The 19,794-nt window shown below is 44.4% G+C and overlaps 1 protein-coding gene across 8 annotated transcripts in view; it reads left to right on the forward strand.

Annotated features, from left to right (window-relative positions):
• Nucleotides 1-11,785, forward strand: part of PTPRM (protein tyrosine phosphatase receptor type M) — a 778,989-nt gene extending 767,204 nt beyond the window's left edge. For all 8 annotated transcript variants that reach the window (XM_038543828.1, XM_038543830.1, XM_038543829.1 and 5 more), the window contains 2 exons: nucleotides 2,349-2,484; nucleotides 10,936-11,785. In XM_038543828.1, coding sequence (XP_038399756.1) covers nucleotides 2,349-2,484; nucleotides 10,936-10,989 — 190 coding nt within the window. In that variant the 3' untranslated portion in view covers nucleotides 10,990-11,785. The remainder of the gene's footprint in view (nucleotides 1-2,348; nucleotides 2,485-10,935) is intronic.
• Nucleotides 11,786-19,794: the final 8,009 nt, after the last annotated feature.

Here is a 19,794-nt window from a genome sequence, read left to right on the forward strand (position 1 = left end):
TTAATTGTAGGTACATTATACTTTATTTAAAAAACTGATTTCGGACTTAATTATGAATTGATCAAGCTGGCATTCCTGCACAATGATCAATCCTAAAATCACAAAAACAAGGAACAACTTGATATTTTGTGCCTGCTTCCCAACGAAGTATACTTGTAAAGTATCCTTGTCTTAAAGAATATGTAATTCTTATGAAGCTGTGGAGCTAACTCTCAGTTTATAGGAAATAGGAGAGAGAAACATGTTAAATGATTCACAGAAATGCAATGAATGAGAACAACCCAGGACATGGGGCTCTCTACAGGAAAGATGACCCCATTTTCTCAACAAATAAATTGCCAAGAAAAAAAAAAAAGAGCAAAGAAGAACCTATAGATTAACATAAACTTGTAAGATATATCAACCAATTACAATGTGTGGACTTTACTTGGATGTGGATTTGAAAATATCAGCTGTAAGAAAATGTCTGAAACAATCTTGGAAATTGGAACAGAGACTAGAAATTCAATTATATGAATATAGTAATATTTATTTTAGATGTAATAATTATACTGTGTTTATTTTTTTAAAAAATCCCTTAGCTCCTTGAGAAATGGTTGATCTCAGAGCTGGTGCAGGGAAGATACAAGATGAGTCTGGAACACCTTGTGGTTCCAGAAAGTAAGAAAGTACTCAAAAAAGAATGGAGGTCTGATGGAACTCCTAATGGCCAACACCAGAACAATTTAAGCAACAAAATAAAGATTGATACTATTGGATTTTAGATCATCGAACAAAGTGAACATGTGTAAGTCTAAATGGACCTATAAATAAATAATAAGATAAAAGAGGTAAGCAAATAAGTCAAATGCCAGAGAAAAGGCAGCTCTCTCTTACAGTAGAATGTTGGAGAGAGGGAAGTGGAAAACCAATTCGACAAACAGCACAGTAACCATTGTTGCAGGCAGAATCCACCAATAGATCCTAAAGCCAATGGGTGAAACTTTGAGGAGAGACGAGGCATTTGCAGAGTTCCAGAGTATCTCTCCCAATTAGTAACTACAAGGAAAAGATAACTATACAGTGAAAAAAAATGCAAGGCACCATCTTAAAAGGTGATCAGGCCAACATGACCAGCAATAAGACAATTCAGCATCGTGAACCCCTAGAGGGATGGACAGTCCTTCTGTGGTTTTCTAGCCATAATGCATAACCTCATTCTCAATCATGAGAAAGCATCAAACCCAAATGAAGGGACAGTCCACAATTTGTATTTTGTAATAACTTCTCAAACTGTGAATGGAGACCATGGCTACTGTCTACAGGTGCGTTCTATATTTTGTATTCTACAAAATAACTGACCAGTACTCTTCAAAAGTGTCAAGATTGGGGCACCTGCGTGGCTCAGTCAGTTAAGCATCTGCCTTTGGCTCAGCTCATGGTCTCAGGGTCACGTCCCATGTCTGGCTTCCCCACTCAGCAGGGAATCTGCTTCTCTCTTACCCTCTGCCTCTCCTCCTGCTCATGTTCTTTCTCCCTCTCTCTCTCTTTCTCTCTCAAATAAATATATAAAAATCTTAAAAAAAAAAAAAAAAGTGTCAAGGTAAAAAAAAAAAAAAAAAAAGGAAAGACTGAGGACCTGTCACAGACAAGGAGACTAAGGAGCCAAGACAAGTCAGTGCAAGGCAAGGTCCGAGATTGGATCCTGGACCAGAAAAAGGACATTGGTGACATTTGACTGGTGACATTGGACTAGGCCTGTAGTTGAGTTAATAGTATTGCCCCAGTGTTAATTTCCTGGTCCTGATCACATACTATGACTATGAGAGGTGTTCGTATTAGGGGAAGGTGAGTATGCTGGGGAACTCGCCGTGTTGTGTTTGCAATGATTCTGCACATCTAAAATTTGTTCAGAATGAAAAGTTTTATTCAGAGAGAACCCTTACATTTTAGAGATAAATAATGAAATACTCATGGATTGTTTTTAAGGCCAAGTCCGTCTTTGAACATACCCAACACTCATCACCAGTTTTCATGGCCAATACTAGATGAGGTGTTTGTTCCCTGGAAATTTTCAGCCCTGAGTCCTGAATAAAACTAATAGGGCACCACATCAGATTATAGAATCCAGGGCAGAGGCGTAGCTAGGAGAGCAGAACGTGCCAGTGGATCATCGCCTCCAGTCAGGTGACCCGTGGGCCCAGTGCTTGGGCTCATTGACACCATTTGCTTTAATTAAAAGAATCCACCCAGGTGGAGCATTCCCCTAGCCTCTGAGGCCCTCACCATTACCTGTTGTGTGGGGCTTGGGCACCACGAGAAGTTGCAGTGTGAAGGCCAATGGGACCATCTGATTTCTCTTCCAACAGGAACGGAGGAGGCCGCAGTGGGACGTTCTGCGCCATCAGCATCGTCTGTGAGATGCTCCGGCACCAGAGGACGGTGGATGTCTTCCATGCAGTGAAGACACTGAGGAACAATAAGCCCAACATGGTGGACCTCCTGGTAGGACCCTCACTCTGGCCTGCTGAACCGGGTGTCTTCCCACTTGGCTGGCGTAGTTGGCGGTAAAACTGATTCCTGAGCGAGGAGACTCGTCTGCAGAAGCATAGTGGAATCACTGTGCTTGCGAGGGCCTTCCTCCCTCCCCTCTCTCATTTGGCTTTTCACAGGGTGACTTCACCTCCACACACTGGCACTGTGGAAAGAGGCGAGACTCACAAGTGAACATCCTTATTAATTTCCCTTCCTGGCAGTGCCTTCCACATGGCTAAGTGCTTAGTCTTCACGGGGAAGACATAATCACAGCACACCAAGTGCCAGATTTTCTTTTTTTTTTTTTTTTTTTTTTTTAGATTTTCAAATTATATATTTTATAAATAGCTTAATCATCTAATATTTATCAAAGCTGTGAATTTTAGTTTGACATTGGAATATTGCATTTAAGTCTAGCGGCCGTATCCCAGATGAGGACGAAGGAGCCAAGAAAGAAAGGATTAGGGGCAATTATTAGAGTATTTCAGGAAATCTTTCTTGTGTGCAGCTATTTAAATGCCAACCACCGCGACTTGCAAGTAGTAGAATAGCTTAAAGGGGGGAGCTTTCAGATTCGGTGTTTGTACCTCTCTGTTGATAGAAGAAGAATCTGAAGGAAACGATGGGACGATCCCAAGGTCGGGAGAACAGCCTGGGGTAGGGAGAGGGAGGAAGACATGGCTGGTACCACAAGCCTGGAAAGCCTGTATGGCCTGGCCCTCAGCACTGTGGCAGTGGGCTTCAAATCTAACGTATAAGAAAGGGACTAAAGAGAGAGTGGAGCTTCAAGCCAAAGTTGAGAAAGTCGCCGTGGTCCCAGTCATCACAGTGCCCCAGGTTGTGTAATGACAGTCACCATTGCCAACCCACTCCTGGGACGTGTCCTCCTTCGCCCAAGTCACTGTCCTGGGGCATTTGCTTCCCCCAGGTACACATGTCCTGCTTGATGGGTTATTCTGTTTCCAAGAAGCAGGGTGCTGCCCAGGGAATTTGGTGGAGGGGCTCTGTCTGGTCAGGTGCCGACTTCCAGAACCATCAGCAGTTAGTACCTTGGCTTCTGTGGAAAAGGACCATGCCCTCCAGACTGCTGACCTCTCCTCCCCACCCTAGGGGATGCCCAGGAAAACCCAAAATCTACTCTCAGCTCTGCTACTCATTCAACTCAAGTGACCTCAGACAAAGTAACCTGGCAATTCACGTCTCCTTGAGCCGGTCACTTAGCTTTCCTGACCCCAAGTCCTGTAAACCAGGGATAACGTTGGCTGGTTGAAGTGATCCCGCCAGACAGTATATGTGAGAGTGTTTTGGCAACTGCAAAGGTGAGAAAGTGGTTCTTGAGAGTGCAGGTGTTTACTGGGCATCCTGCAGCCAGCAGGTACATATGAACTGGTTGGGTGAGGAGGATGAGGTGGCATGATGACAGCTAGCAGCTATCATTCACATGGTGCTTAATATGTGCCAGGCCACACACTCAGTGGCTTTTACAGAGGCGCAGATTTCAAGTGAATAGGCTAAGGCTGGCTGGCATGTCCCGTGTGCAGGCGTCCCTAGAGCCAGCCCCTCCCAGAGGCAGAGAACTGTCTCACTCCTTGGGATCACCCGTGAATTTGGAAGAGTCGTACCAGAATCCTCCGTCTTCGGGGCTGGGTGGGGACAGTTGAGATAGGGCAGCTGGGCCATCAGAGGTGGCCTGAGTTTAAGACAGATAAGAAGGGTGGCTCAGTGGTTGAGCATCTGCCTTTGGCTCAGGGAGCCTGCTTCTCCCTCTGCCTGTGTCTCTGCCTCTGTCTGTGTGTCTCTCATGAATAAATAAATAAAATCTTAAAAAAAAAAAAGATAAGAAGGTGGGCAGAAGATGGAAGCAAATACCTAAATTAAAATATTCTGACTTCAGTGGCATTTAACCTCCAGGATTCAGGGACAGATGTGTAGCTTCCAAACTTTGGTTGGTAGTTGGGCAAAGCTGACCTTGATGAAAAAAATATATGTATCATTTCCCTCTCACCGCAGCCAGAATTAAGCAGGTCATTAGTAATAGACCCTTCCAGGGCTTTCCACTAATGGCTCTGGCTGTAGCTTTCATCACTCACGAATTTTTATGTGCAGAAACAGTGTGGCTTTTTCCACATTGGTGGTACAGACTGAAGGATGGAGGGGATTCTTTGAGGACTGAATGGACGTGCAGGTGGTGGGACCAGCAGGGAGCCCACTGTTCTATAATAATTTAGGCGTTTCTGTGATTAGGTTGCTCTAATAGAGAAAATAAGATCTTTGAATGCTCAAACTTCTGAGGGTCAATACCAGTTTTAGGATAAGGTCAGTACTGAAAAATATAAGGAAAGTATTTTCAATTTCCCGGAAGAATGTCTGATACATTTGTGACAGTGATTGTTAGCAAAATAATAGGTAAAATCTGGTGACCAGAAGAACAAATGTCACAGGGCTCTTTTCAGAGGGCTTGAAGCTTCCTGAATTGAATGAGGACTCCTGTCGTTTGTTTGTTTTTGCTTACAAGTACAATTCTGTTACTTTGGTAGTCATATATGTGTACCTTGGCTGAGGGAATTAATTAATTCAGGTCCAGGCGATAAAACCCAAATACAATTTCATTGGGCAGAGAAGACCATCTGAGGCCTGAGCCTCTCCTAAGCACAAAATGTACCAGCCACTGAAAAGCACAGGGTCCTGAGTCTGCCTAGCTGCATCTTCTTAGAATGATGAAATGTGTTCCAGAAAGTCCTGGAGCGCACTTCTGTGCTGGCTGGTCGGGAGGCAGAGGGGATGGGGTGTGGAGGGCCAGGGACTGGGTCCCATAGGAGGCTCAGTTGCCGCCCCCCCCCCCCCCCGCCCGCCACCTCCTCCTGGCCTGGTTAGATTCAGATGGAGTCCCCAGTGCCTGAGCGCCTTTGAAGTTTCTAGGGAAATGGGCTGCTTCAACAAACATCTCCTTTCTTTTTTTGTCCTCACTGGCTTTTAGGCGTTTCCAGAGCTCCATTTTGGTTTTTTTTATTTTTCCCCCCCAGGGCTCTGTTTGAACAGAGAAACAGCCTTTGGGGGACAGATCTTTCCTAAAGAAACGTTGTCCCCTGGAAGGTGGGGGAACTCTGGCCAACTTGATGGGATTTGACATACATCTGCATTGTCGAAGGTTACCAAGATCAGGATAATTAACACATCCATCACCCCGCTTAGGTTACATACTGGACTCCTGTGATTCTGTAGTGAGAATGCTTAAGATCTATTCTGAGCAACTTTCAAATACATAATACTGTATCACTAGTAACTGTAGTCACCCGGCCTGTACATTAGATCCCAAGAACTACTTATAACTGAAAATGTATACCCTTGACCAACATCACCTCATTCCCCTACCCCAGCTCCTGGCAACCACCATTCTATTCTGTTTCTATAAATTGGCTTTTGCTTTTTTTTTTTTTTTTAATGAAAGCGTTAAAGAATCCTAAGCTCTAGGCTCACCACAGTGGCCATGATTCAGTTGATCTGGGAGCTGGCTGCAGCAGCCAGATGTTAAAAGCACCCCAGGTAATTCTAATATGTGGTAGGGTTAAGAAGCTTACTTAGTGCCCAGTCTAGAATGGCTCCAGCCAGGGCCATATGTCAGAATTACCTGAGGCACTGTCACAAAAGCCAAGGCCCCAGACCAAGTGTGGGTGCATGTGTATGTGTATGGGTGGATGTTGGGGGCTGTGTGTAGGTATGGGTGGGTGTGCATGTGTAGGGATATGGGTGGTGCATGTATACATGTGTAGGAGTAGATTGTGGGGGTGTGTAGGTGGGAGTACATGCCATGTGCAGGGGTGAATGTGAGTGTGTGTGTGTCAGTGTGTGTGTAGGCATGAATAGTGGTGTGGGGGGTGGGCGTGTATGTGAGCATATATATGTATGTGTGTGTGCACATGTGTGTGTGCATATGTACGGGTGGAGGGGGAAGTAGGTGTAGGGAGGTGGGTATGTGTGTGAGTATATGTATGCGAGTATTGTATGTGTATACATGTGTGTGTGTGCATGCATAGGGGTGAGTATGTGTATGTGAGTATATGTATGTATGTGTGCACGCGTGTGCACGCATACATAGAGGTAGATGGGGGAGTAGGTGTAGGTGTGGGTATGTGCGAGTGCTGGAGTGGAGGACATAGGCCCCAGACGGGGAGTCAGAGAGGCCTAGTGTGGCCCATCTCTGGAGACTTGAGGACATTCCACTTCCCTTGGGCCTGGGCCTGGGCCTGGGCCTGGGCTTGGCACACAGCCTCTGGGGAAGCAGCCATTCTCCCCGAGTCCTCCTGTGGAAGTCCAGGTGTAGTCTTCCTGCACCCTGCAGAAAGTAATCTCCAGTAAAGCCCTGTGCCCTTTCCCCCTGCCCCCCACCCCAGACTCTGACTTCCTTGAGTCAGGAACTGGCTCAGGCAGCAGAGCTCCTGGCTTGGGGCAGGGGTCCAGGACACAGGCACTGAGGGACCCTCACCCATACAGAGCTTCCCCTCGCTGCCCTTGAACCTGGGGAGGCCGTGACCACACACTGATGAGTCTCAGTAGGAAACCAGGCACAAACTTCCCTTCCTTTGAGGGAAGAACGTTCTCCCTACATTTTTCAAAGCAGAGATGAAAGTAATGACGTACTCTGTCTATTGTCAGAGACACACCACTGTCTCATTGAGGGGTGTCCCTGGCTGGGAATGTCCTGGGAACATTGACACAGATGGCCCCACTCATGATTATTGGCACACTGGGGACCACTTGACCTTCCAGCCAGGGCCATCAGTCAGGGTTTTTTCCAGACTGTAGGACCTGTCAGTCCAGGACCCAGGTGAAATTGTGAAATTTGTTTTAGGTTCAAAGAGCAGGCGCATCGGGGAGAGGAGGGTTCCCCAGGTGAACTGTGCATACTGCTCTCTGAATCGTGTCAGAGATTCCCACTCGCAGGCAGCATGGGAACTGCGAGTGCCCAGGGTGACCGCAGGGCCCCTGGTTCCTCAGACACAAGGCAGCATGTGCTGAGACAGGCACAGCTCAAGCCCTTCAGGAAGCTCCCCAAAGCCACTTGCAGGCCTTGCAGCCTCGTGATGTACTCCCTGAGTGAACAGCGGTGTGGGGAGGTGGGGAGCTCTAAAACATAACCTCACTTTTAGATGCCTCTTTATTTTTTATTTATTTTTTAAAGATTTTTAAATTTATTTATTCATGAGAAACACACAGAGAGAGAGAGAGAGAGAGAGGCAGAGACACAGGCAGAGAGAGAAGCAAGCTCCACGCAAGGAGCCTGATGTGGAACTCGATCCCTGGTATCCAGGATCACACCCTGGGCTGCAGGCGGCGCTAAACCGCCGCGCTAAACCGGGGCTGCCCTAGATGCCTCTTTAGATGTCACTTTGCCCTCTTCATGAGAACCAGAGGTGGGTCTGCCGTGAAGGTGGGTTTGGGGGTTTTAGAGGGGAATAGCTGGCCACCTTGGTTCCCACCCTATGCAAGGATGACCCCTGCTTGTGTTTGGGCTTTGCATGCCCAAAGCCAGCTGATGCTGCCCAAATCAGGAGAATGTGGGATCCAGGCAGAAATGTTCTTTTTTTCCCCCGGAACCACAGGGATAGCTCATGTGGCTTAATTATACCTTCCAAAGCAAGTGAGCTGAGAGAGGAAACTGCAGAAGACAGGCCTGTACCTGGTGATCAAGGGTAATCAGTTGCTTTCCAGCATTTCCTGGGGTGCTTGGGGGAGGCCACGCAACAATTTATGGTCTTCCTTCTCCTTCCCTTTATTTTGCTGATTCAGAAACCAGTCATCACAGAATCTACTGGGATTGACAGTTTGCTTAGGAGGGATAAGATGACAGCGAATTCATTTTGAAAATTATAGTCATGCCTGGGACAGGGCAGCTTCAGTGATTCTAACATAGCAACCCCTTCAGTGAAGCCCACAATCCTTTTAGGGGTTGTGGCTGGAGGCCAGTGGCTATATGACCCTCTAGATGCATGTTCATATATTACAAACCATCAAAAGGATGGTTTGTAGTAGTCACCAAAATTGCACAGTTAGGTTTATGCGAGACCATGTTTATGCAATAAGTAATTGTATCTCTCAGATTTCCATGAAAAACATTGTCTCTGTGAAGGAAACAGGAGAATAGGATTGACCACTTCATAGCCAACATTTCAGCCCAGTCATCTGACAACATGGTCTTTTAGAATTTTGAAATGCAAATGGTTTCAAAATGGCTTAAATATTTTGAAAATAAAAGTATCAAATCCTGAAATATGGATCAGAAATCTTTGATAGATGCATGTTCAGTTCTCATGGGCATATACCTAGGAGTGGAGTTGCCGGGTCATCAGCCAATTCTTCTGTTTAACCTTTTGATGACCTGTTGGATGATTTTCTTTTCTTTTCTTTTTTCTTTTTTTCTTTTTATTTATTTAGTTTTATTGGAGTTCAATTTGCCAACATATAGAATAACACCCAGTGCTCATCCCATCAAGTGCCCCCCTCAGTGCCCGTCACCCAGTCACCCCCACCCCCTGCCCACCTCCCTTTCTACCACCCCTTGTTCATTTCCCAGAGTTAGGAAATGTTCTGTCTCCCTTTCTGATGATATTTCCCACTCATTTTTTCCCCTTTCCTCTTTATTCCCTTTCACTATTTTTTATATTCCCCAAATGAATGAGACCATATAATGTTTGTCCTTCTCCGATTGACTTACTTCACTCAGCATAATACCCTCCAGTTCCACTGTTGGATGATTTTCTGAAGTGGCTACACCTTTCACATTCCCACCAGCAGCATATGAGGTTCCCGTTTCTCCTCGTCCTTACCAACACTTGTTACTGTCTTCTTAATCCTAGCCATCCTGGTGGATGCTACTGATATTTTCATCTTGTGGCACTTCTAGTATGTTGAAATGGTCTGTTTGCTTCCTGTCTTCCCCTCCAGATCGTAAAGTCCCAAAGAACAAAAGCTGTATCTTAAAATCCCTGGTCTCCAGCCTTCAATATTTATTGGGTTGAATCAAATGCTGCTAAACCCATATTTTGTTATCATTTACATATACGGCCAACGTTTGACACTCCCAACTGTATGTCAGGTTCTGTGCTAAAGACTGGTGTATTACATGCAAAGGGATAAAATATGGCTCTTTGTCTTCAAATAAACAGATTGGACTAGTGGGACATTCAGAGAACAAAATGTAGGTGAAGACAAGAAGACTGCAATGACTAATTAAGAGGCACATATCCAAAAGATGGAAATTTAGTTTTAATTAATTTGGCAAACTCAAAGTAAGTGATCCATTTCCTTGGTTTCGGCCATTGTGTTGGGTAGTGAGACAGTGGTGCTCACGCTTAACAACTTGTGAAGGCTTATCTCTTATGGAGATGGGAAGAGAGCCTTCTAGATGCTGAGCCACTCTGTCTCAGCTGCCAGGCTGCTGCCAGGTGGCAAATAGAAGCATCCTCAACTGCTGTGTCCCTCTGCTTGGCTCAGAGACCACACTAACATGAGCGTCCATTAGCACACCATACAAACACAAGTGCAAAGGCCCTCTCCTACCACCTGAGATCCCACCAGGGCCAGAACCTCAGGCAGGTCTCCCTCAGGCCAAGGTCCATGATCTAAGAAAGCTGTGCTCAAGAAAAATGACTTTGCTGCCTGATTAACAACTGACATGTGGTTCCCAGAGGGAATCCAACACTTCCCCTCTGGGCCTTTCGTTAGGTGGTTCCTCTACCTGGAATGCCTGTAGGTACCTGCTACCTCTTACAGGTCCTCCCTAGGAAGTTATGCTCCCTCCCCCTCTGCGCCCAGGTTGAGGGACCATTCGGGGGCCCTGCTCCGTGCCGAGCCTTATTATCATTGGGTACTGGTCTCAATCAGACCATGGAATTCTCAAAGTCAGGGACCAGGTCAAGTGCTTGGTACTTAAGAGGTGCTTGTAAATTCTCACAAAATGGAAGACATCAAGGGTATAGCTGGGCCAGGAGTGACGCATTTATATGTTGAGGACCTTGTATGAGCGAATCACAAAATATTTCTCCCAGACTTTGGGGAAAGTCTTTTTTTTTTTTTCCTTCTACTTCTTGATTGATTTTCCCATACTCTGTATTCGGGATGTTGATGTACAGGTAAACATTTATGTTTGGACAAATCTATATATGTGTTCCAGTTGTCCAGAACTTTCCAGGAATTCTAGAAGAGGTAGATGTCAAAATACCTTTCATCGGGAAACAACTTGTGGGGAATGTCTCCAGACAGCAGTTGTTTGTGGCTCCCAACCGTGACTTTCTGATTCATTTCTGATTCAAATCCTTCTCAGTTTGATTTCTTCCAATTAAAACCCTAACCTGGCACAATTGCTCTAACAGCACCAGCATTTGGATATCACATAGCTGACTTCTTCTCCCTTCCGCTTTCTAGGATCAGTACAAGTTCTGCTATGAAGTGGCCCTGGAATACTTGAATTCTGGCTGATGGCATAAACAGCGCTGCAAACCAACCCTTTCATCCCACAAAGCCAAGACGTTCCATGGTATTTGTGTAGATGAGATGAAGACTTCTCAATATGCTTATTTTGCTTTGCATAATTGGCTCTTTTTAAGAGCCCAAGAAAGCGTTTATGAAACTGCTTTGCACTGCCCAACTCCCAGCAATGCTGCTGCCTGACAGAAGCACACACACAGCAGAGTCATCAAATACTGTCCTCCTCGGCATCGGCTTGTTAGAGCAGCGTAGACATCTGGTAAACCCAAGAGCACAATTATATTCTTATGAAGGAATTTGTACCTTTGGGGTATTATTTTGTGGCCCGTGAACCCTTTGTTATTGTTACGGCTGAGTGTACATTTTTGTTTTGTGGAGAATGCTACCTGGCATTATGATAATATATTATTTTAGTTAATATTTGTATTTTAACATGTTGCATAATATAAGCTTCTGTACCTTTCCAAGACTAACAGATAAACGTATAACGAACAAAGATACGCTGTATGAGTTGTTGTTTCTATCAGATTTGTATTGTTTCCAAGGGAAAAAGCTTGGGAAGAAGTCAGTTCAAAAATGCAAAGCTCGATGGTGAGATTCATAGATCCAAAGCTTCTCCCTTTGTTTATATTGTAAATATTTTTGATTTCATCAAATTATTTATTCATTAAAAGAAATTTTTGTGAAGCACAGTGAGTGACAATCATTTTTATGAAGCGCAGGAAATGATTGATTGTATGACGTGACCTTGTGTGAATTCTTCCTCAATAAATAAAGAGCGTGACCAGTCTTGCTGTATTCCTGGTGTCCCAGCGCCCCGGCGACGGGGGCAGCTCCGGTCACCGCAGGCCCCTGGCAGACAGATGGGGTCTGTTGGCCTGGAGCAGGTAGGGTTGGGATTTTTGAGAGAGAACTTCTGTCCGTGAGACATCCTGGCCCATCCTGGGAGCCTCCCTGGCGGGGGAGGAGCTGCCTGCCCCCTGACCTGGTGGCCACAACTGTTCCAGAGTGCGAGAGGCCAGTCCCAGAGCCGTGACTTCCTGACCAGGACAACCTCTTCCTTTCTCTTTTTTGTCTTGGTCAGTGGGGTAACCTCTGTCCTCTCCAGGCTTCATTCAAACCTGAAACTTGCTGAGAGAACACTTTCTGAGGGGTTAAAGGATCAGGACACAAAGCTGTGTTTAAGCAGGACACAAAGCTGAACAAGACAGTCCCTGGCCGAGGGAACGATCACGCAGAGCGGCCTGCGCCTCGCTCCTCGGGGCCTCTGGCTGATTCTGAGGGAGGAGGTGAGGCCATGCACGGACTATATGAGTTCAAACTGAGTTGCGGGCTATATTAAGTGACTTCCATCCGACGATGAGGGTGAACTTTTACCAGACACCCAGTTCTGCATCCGAAACTATGCAGGGTGCTTTCCCAACAGGCAGCCATTCCCCCCTGCGACAGTGATGGAACCGTCTTACAGCCCAAGAGACTCAGGTTGGAAGACATCAAATACTTGTCCGAAGCCACCCCATCTGGTCAGTGCCAGGTGCCTCCAGGCCTGGGGAGGCAGAAGGATGGCAGCGGAAGCACAGGCACCCTTGATACAACACACAGTGAAAGGAAACTCCATTCCTGCTGAGACAGGGAGATACGGGACCCATCACCCCCTCCGGAAAATGGGGAGGCTTGACAGGAATTCCTGCCTGCTCTGAGGACCCTGGTGAGTAGGGACAACAAGAGTAGAGGTTGTCTGCCCAGGGGACTGAGGTTGACACCTGCACCTTAGGCCTGCTGTGCTTTGCTGAGCTGTGAGGACACGATCGCTATGCCCTGATGAGGGATTGCCCAGCGCCCCTGAAGGAGATGGGACGCCACAACCAGGAGAGCAGGCCAGCACTGAGCTGGGCATCCAGACTAAATGCCTCACCGCTGGGCTCCTCCCATACACTGTCCTCTCACCATCCCCACGCAATTCTCTTCAATTAAACTCCTAAAATGTTTAAAAAACTGCTCTTTGCATACCTCCTCAAAATGGCTTCCCCCAGATACAGGACTAGGGATGACATGCGGAAAGCTGTACCCACTGTGGGCCAGCCAGCCTGTGACAGGTGGGGAAGCGTGATGCCCTCAGTTCTCTCCTACAGAGTCATGGCTTGGGTCTTCATGCCCTAAGCCAAAAGATAAGCCACCTCCGCCTGGCGCAGAAGTGGCTTGAGATTTGGGAGTCTGACAATTCACCCATTTTGTAGGGATCAAGCCCCATCTCATATTGAGGCCAGTAGTTTCCTCTAGACTTTTGAGTCTCTCAAATTTTCTTTCTTTCACTTGGTTTCACTTCTTAGCAGAAATAGTGATAGAAGAAAAGGGACATTGTGTGGCTTTTTCTGATTTCCCATGAGGCCTTGCAGCATGGTTGAGATTCTCATTTCTTTCAGCATACAGAGTAAGTCTCTGCCCCTTGCCAAGGAAAGAAGTATCCCTTGGCTCAGCATCCCTTCTCTTTCTTCTCTCAGTACTCTGGGTTCTCCTCTACAGTGGCATCCTCAGCCTCCCAGACTATCGACACCTGCAAAGGCTGGAGACACAGGAAATCCTGCCGCCTAGCTTCCTGACATGGTCCTGCTCAGGAACTACTTAACAGAATTCAGTGTACAGGCTAAAGTGGCTTTGCGATATGTGGCTTCACTGAACTTATTTCCCAAATTCCCATTCTCTCTGTACTTCCAATTAGCTGAGCCCCAGGGGCCATTTTGTGCAAGATGCAGAAGCAGAAATGAGGCAGCAGCTGTATGGTTTTCACACTCAAAAGGTGGGAACAGCTGCAGCCACACCACTGCCATGTGCCAACAAGGTGAACCAGCTGGTAGTCAGTAACAGTGTGGATGAGCTGCCCACCAGCACTCTCCTTGTTATCCTTCTGGCTTCTGCTTGTGGTCTGGATCCAAACTCATACCCTATTTTTAAGTTTTGTGAAGACATCCCAGTTCCAGGTACAAAAATCATCATTAGTTATCTAGTGCTGAAAAACAAATGGTTCTAAAATGAAATGTTCAAAATACCAATAAATACTTAAGATCTCATGCATTTTCTATGGGTCAGAAATTCAGGAGTAGCCTATCTGGGTGATCCTGGCTCTAAGGTCACTCGCTAAGGGACTGTTCCAATGTTGGGTCAGAGCTGCAGTCTTCTGAGATCCTAAAGGGTGGAGGGGCCCGACTTCCAAGATGGCTCACTCACACACCTGGCAAGTTGATGCTGGCTGTTGGCCAGAGGTTCAATTCCTTTCCATGTGAGCCCTTATACTTATGCAAGCTGTATAAATGTCCCTGCAGCACGGGGGCCAGCCTCTCCCAGTGATCCAAGATGGAACAAGGCAGAACCCAACGGTTCTTTTATGACCTAACCTTGGAAGTCTCATTCTCTGCCATCTCCACAATATCCTATTGGTTATAAAGGTCAGCCCTATTTAGTAGAGAAGGAAATGCATAAGGACATGAATTCCAGGATGTGAGAATCCTTGGAGGCCATCTGAGAGGTTGGCCACCACCTGCCATCTTATCTATCCTACAAAAGGTCAGTTTTAGAGAAATTCATCCAATACTTCTAATCCCAGACAAGCTAGAGTAACAAAGACCAGATTTACCCACCTACCCAACTAACTGGGAGAAAACATATTTAAAAAAAGAAAAATGCTTTCTTTACTTTTTTTTTTTTTTTTTTAGAGAGAGAGAGAAAAAAAAGATCACAAGTGTGGGGGGAGGGGCAGTGGGAGAAGGAGAGAGAAAATCTTAAGCAGGCTGCACGCTCAGCACAGGGTCTGGTATGGTGCTCAGTCTCACAACCCTGATACTATGACCTGAGCTGAAATCGAGAGTTGGATGCTTAGCCACCTGAGCCACCCAGGCACTCCTAAAACAATTCTTTTCAAGACACTGGACATCAACTAGTAAAGGAAAAACAGAAAGCAAGTTAAGTGGGCCCTAGAATTGCACCAGTTTATAGCCTGGAGAGACTTTCCAGACAATGGGGGCAGGCAGGGGAAGCCAGGTGTAGACCAGTGGTTTCCCTTTGAAACAAGAGTTCTCTTATTTGATCTGACAGTTTCCAAAAATCAAAGTGGCTAGTTTTTAGAGCAGGGCAGCAGAGATGAGAGAGCTGTATAAAGAGCTCTGAACATCTGCAGAGATCCCCCATCGAGTCTTCCATTAAGAGCTGATAATATTAAGCATGGAAGAAAATTATCTGAGGCCAAAGAGAGAACCACCCCAAAATTAGAGGGAACAACAATTAGAGTTCACACACAGCCAGATTAGCTCCTGTTCCCACTGGATAGAGCACCCAGAAAGATTTGGCCTCAGTAAGTGGCACAAAATTATCGCTAGACTAAACACAGCTGTAATCCTGCCTAGCAAGGCAATAACTGAAAGGATCAAACTGTTTCCAAGTAACTTAACTGCATCACAGAACAAAGCTCAAGAATATTTATTGAAATACAAAAATATCCAGCACCCAAGAAAGTAGAATTAACAGTGTCTGGCAAGCAATCCAAAATTACTAAGAACACAAAACAGGAAAGCTGGAAAACATGACACATTAAAAAAAAAAAAAAAAGGAGGGGGCGGGGAATCAACCAGTCAAAACTCACCCAAAGATAACAGGGATGATAGAATTAGTAGACCAGTACATTAAAGCCCTAATTTTATAATATGATTCTAGATGATCAAGAAACTAAAGACTTAGCAGATTTAAACTAAAACATGAAAGATATAAAAAAAAAAGATATAAACTGAACTTCAAGAGATGAAAATCACAAAACCTGAGATAAAAAATATATCAGTGGGATTAATAGCAGATTCGAATGTAGAAGAAATTAGTGGACTTGAAGACATTGATAGGAACCATTCAAAATAAAATATAGAGAGAAAAGACTGAACAAAATTGAACAAAGCATCAGTGAACTATTGAAGTCTCCCCAGAGCAGGAGAATAGAGGGACAGAAAAAATATTTGAAGAAAAGGGGCAAAATTTTCCAAATTTGATGGAGATCATAAATTCACAGATCCAAGAAGCTCAATAAATCTCAAGCATCAGAAACATAAAACTACACTGACATACATCATAATCAAATTGCTAAAAACCAATGACAAAAAGAAAATCTGGAAAACAGCCAGAGAAAAAATATATTGCAAGTAGAGAAAGGCACAAACTTTAGCAGACTTCTTTTTGGACACAACAAAAGGCAGGAAATAATAGAGCAACAATTTAAAGTACTGCATGGATTAAAAGCTGTCAGCCTAGAATTCTATACCCAGTAAGACTATTTCCCAAAACAAAGGTAAAATAAAAATGCTTTCTGATGTATGAAAACTGAAAAAATTCATTCGAAGACTTGAGTACAAGAAATGAGTCAAGAGTGGCTTCACCAGTTCACATTCCCACCAACAGTGCAAGACAGCTCCCCTTTCTCCACATCCTCTCCCACATTTGTTGTTTCCTGTGTCGTTAATTTTCCCCATTCTCACTGGTGCGAGGTGGTATCTCATTGTGGTTTTGATTTGTATTTCCCTGATGGCAAGTGATGCGGAGCATTTTCTCATGTGTGTGTTGGCTATGTCTAAATCTCTGTGAGATTTCTGTTCATGTGTTTTACCCATTTCATGATTGGATTGTTTGTTTCTTTGCTGTTGAGTTTAATAAGTTCTTTATAGATCTCGGAAACTAGCCCTTTATCTGAAAGGTCATTTGCAAATATCTTCTCCCATTCTGTAGGTTGTCTTTGAGTTTTGTTCACTGTATCCTTTGCTGTGCAAAACTTCTTATCTTGATGAAGTCCCAATAGTTCATTTTTGCTTTTGTTTCTTTTGCCTTCATGGATGTATCTTGCAAGAAGTTACTGTGACCGAGTTCAAAAAGGGTGTTGCCTGTGTTCTCCTCTAGGATTTTGATGGAATCTGGTCTCACAATTAGATTTTTCATCCATTTTGAGTTTATCTTTGTGTATGGTGCAAGAGAATGGTCTAGTTTCATTCTTCTGCATGTGGATGTCTAATTTTCCCAGCACCATTTATTGAAGAGACTGTCTTTCTTCCAGTGGATAGTCTTTCCCCCTTTATCGAATATTAGTTGACCATAAAGTTCAGGGTCCACTTCTGGATTCTCTATTCTGTTCCATTGATCTATGTGTCTGTTTTTGTGCCAGTACCACACTGTCTTGATGACCACAGCTTTGTAGTACAACCTGAAATCTGGCATCCTGATGCCCCCAGATATGGTTTTCTTTTTTTAAAATTCCCCTGGCTCTTTGGGGTCTTTTCTGATTCCACACAAATCTTAAAATAATTTGTTCTAACTCTCTGAAGAAAGTCCATGGTATTTTGATAGGGATTGCATTAAATGTGTAAATTTCCCTGGGTAACATTGACATTTTCACTATATTAATTCTTCCAATCCATGAGCATGGAATATTTTTCCATCTCTTTGTGTCTTCCTCAATTTCTTTCAGAAGTGTTCTATAGTTTTTAGGTTATAGATCCTTTACATCTTTGGTTAGGTTTATTCCTAGGTATCTTATGCTTTTGTGTGCAATTGTAAATGGGATTAACTCCTTAATTTCTCTTTCTTCAGTCTCATTGTTAGTGTATAGAAATGCCACTGACTTCTGGGCATTGATTTTGTATCCTGCCACGCTGCCAAATTGCTGTATGAGTTCTAGCAATCTTGGGGTGGAGTACAGTATCATGTCATCTGCAAAGAGGGAGAGTGTGACTTCTTCCTTGCCAATCTGAATGCCTTTTATTTCTTTTTGTTGTCTGATTGCTGAGGCTAGGACTTCTAGTACTATGTTGAATAGCAGTGGTGAGAGTGGACATCCCTGTCTTGTTCCTGATCTTAGGGGAAAGGCTCCCAGTGCTTCCCCATTGAGAATGATATTTGCTGTGGGCTTTCCGTAGATGGCTTTTAAGATGTCGTTCCTCAAAGAGTTAAAAATAGATCTGCCCTACGACCCAGCAATTGCACGGCTGGGGATTTACCCCAAAGATACAGATGCAATGAAACGCCGGGACACCTGCACCTCGATGTTTATAGCAGCACCGTCCACAATAGCCAAACTGTGGAAGGAGCCTTGGTGTCCATCGAAAGATGAATGGATAAAGAAGCTGTGGTCTATGTATACAATGGAATATTCCTCAGCCATTAGAAACGACAAATACCCACCATTTGTTTTGATGCGGATGGAACCGGAGGGTATTATGCTGAGTGAAATAAGTCAATCGGAGAAGGACAAACATTATATGGTCTCATTCATTTGGGGAATATAAAAAATAGTGAAAGGGAATAAAGGGGAAAGGAGAAAAATGAGTGGAAATATCAGAAAGGGAGACAGAACATGAAAGACTCCTAACTCTGGGAAACAAACTAGGGGTGGTAGAAGGGGAGGTGGGCAGGGGGTGGGGGTGACTGGGTGATGGGCACTGAGGTGGGCACTACTTGACGGGATAAGCACTGGGTGTTATTCTATATGTTGGCAAATTGAACACCAATAAAAAATAAATTTATAATAAAAAAGAAATGAGTCAAAAGTCTCAGGTAAAATCGGCATCTATACAAAGAAATTAAGAATACTGGAAAGAGTAACTAATGGCTAAATGCAAAAGGCCCTTTTTGTTATTATTTAAATATCTTTAAAAGCTATTGGACTGTTTAAATTTTTAATAATAATGACAATGTAGTGTGTGGTTTATAACATAGGTAGAAAGAGAGGATATGATAACAATCATATAAAGGCAGAGAGGTGAGAAATGGAAATATACTCTGATAAGATTCTTCTAGAATACATGAAGAATGTCGATCTTCAAGAATCTTAAAGGTATTATAGTAAAGATACTATAAGCGCTGCAGCAACCACTAACATCACACAACAAGAGTTATGGCTACTAAACGAATGAAGGAGATGAAAATTGAATCATAAAAAAGACTCAATCCAAAAGAAAGCACAATATGACAAAAAAAAATGGAACAAAGAACAGATGGGACAAATAGAAAACAAAAAGCAAGATGGTAGATTTAAACTAGACTATATCAATAATCACATTAAAATGTAAATGGGCTAAATCCTCCAATTAAAAGCCAAAGATTGTCACAGACCCAACTATATGCTGCCTACAAGAAACCCACTTTGAACATGAAAGAAACCAATCCATCTGCTTCCTATAATATGCCCAAGCTACTAAGGCTGGTAGGAAGAAAATCACCCAATGGGCCTACTATTGCTGCTGTAAACTCTTGGGATCCATCTTTTCCTACTAACTCTCCGTGGCAAATAGTTCAAGACTTTCTGCACTCAAGCTACCTAGGCGGCAACAACAATAGCTTTATAACATAGTTCCCTGGAAAAATAAATGGTCCACTCTCACAGCTAAACATGCATTTATCTCCATGTCCATTCTCACTTCTTTTACCAAATTCAAAGAAAGAATCCTTCAAGAGACAGATCCTGAGCACAGGAGCCATCATTGAAGTCCCAGGCTCAGGACCGTTCAACCAATGGACGGGTGGGAAGGATGGGCAGGTTTCTTTCCTCTCTGTTCTAGGAGCTCCTGCTCACAGATACCCTGTTCCCCGGCGCAGGGGGTGGGGGGTGGGTTAATCAGGAAGCCTGAGCTTGTCAGACCACCCCCTTAGTAGCTCTCCCCTCCGTCCTCTTCTCCACCCCACCAAAACCAATACAACACTCCCCCAAGCACCACTCCTCTCCTCTACAGTGGCCTGCAAACTCCTTTCTGGGGTTTGATCATGGCCCTCCCAATC

This window comes from Canis lupus, chromosome 7, assembly GCF_011100685.1.
Source record: "Canis lupus familiaris isolate Mischka breed German Shepherd chromosome 7, alternate assembly UU_Cfam_GSD_1.0, whole genome shotgun sequence".
NCBI lineage: Eukaryota > Metazoa > Chordata > Mammalia > Carnivora > Canidae > Canis > Canis lupus.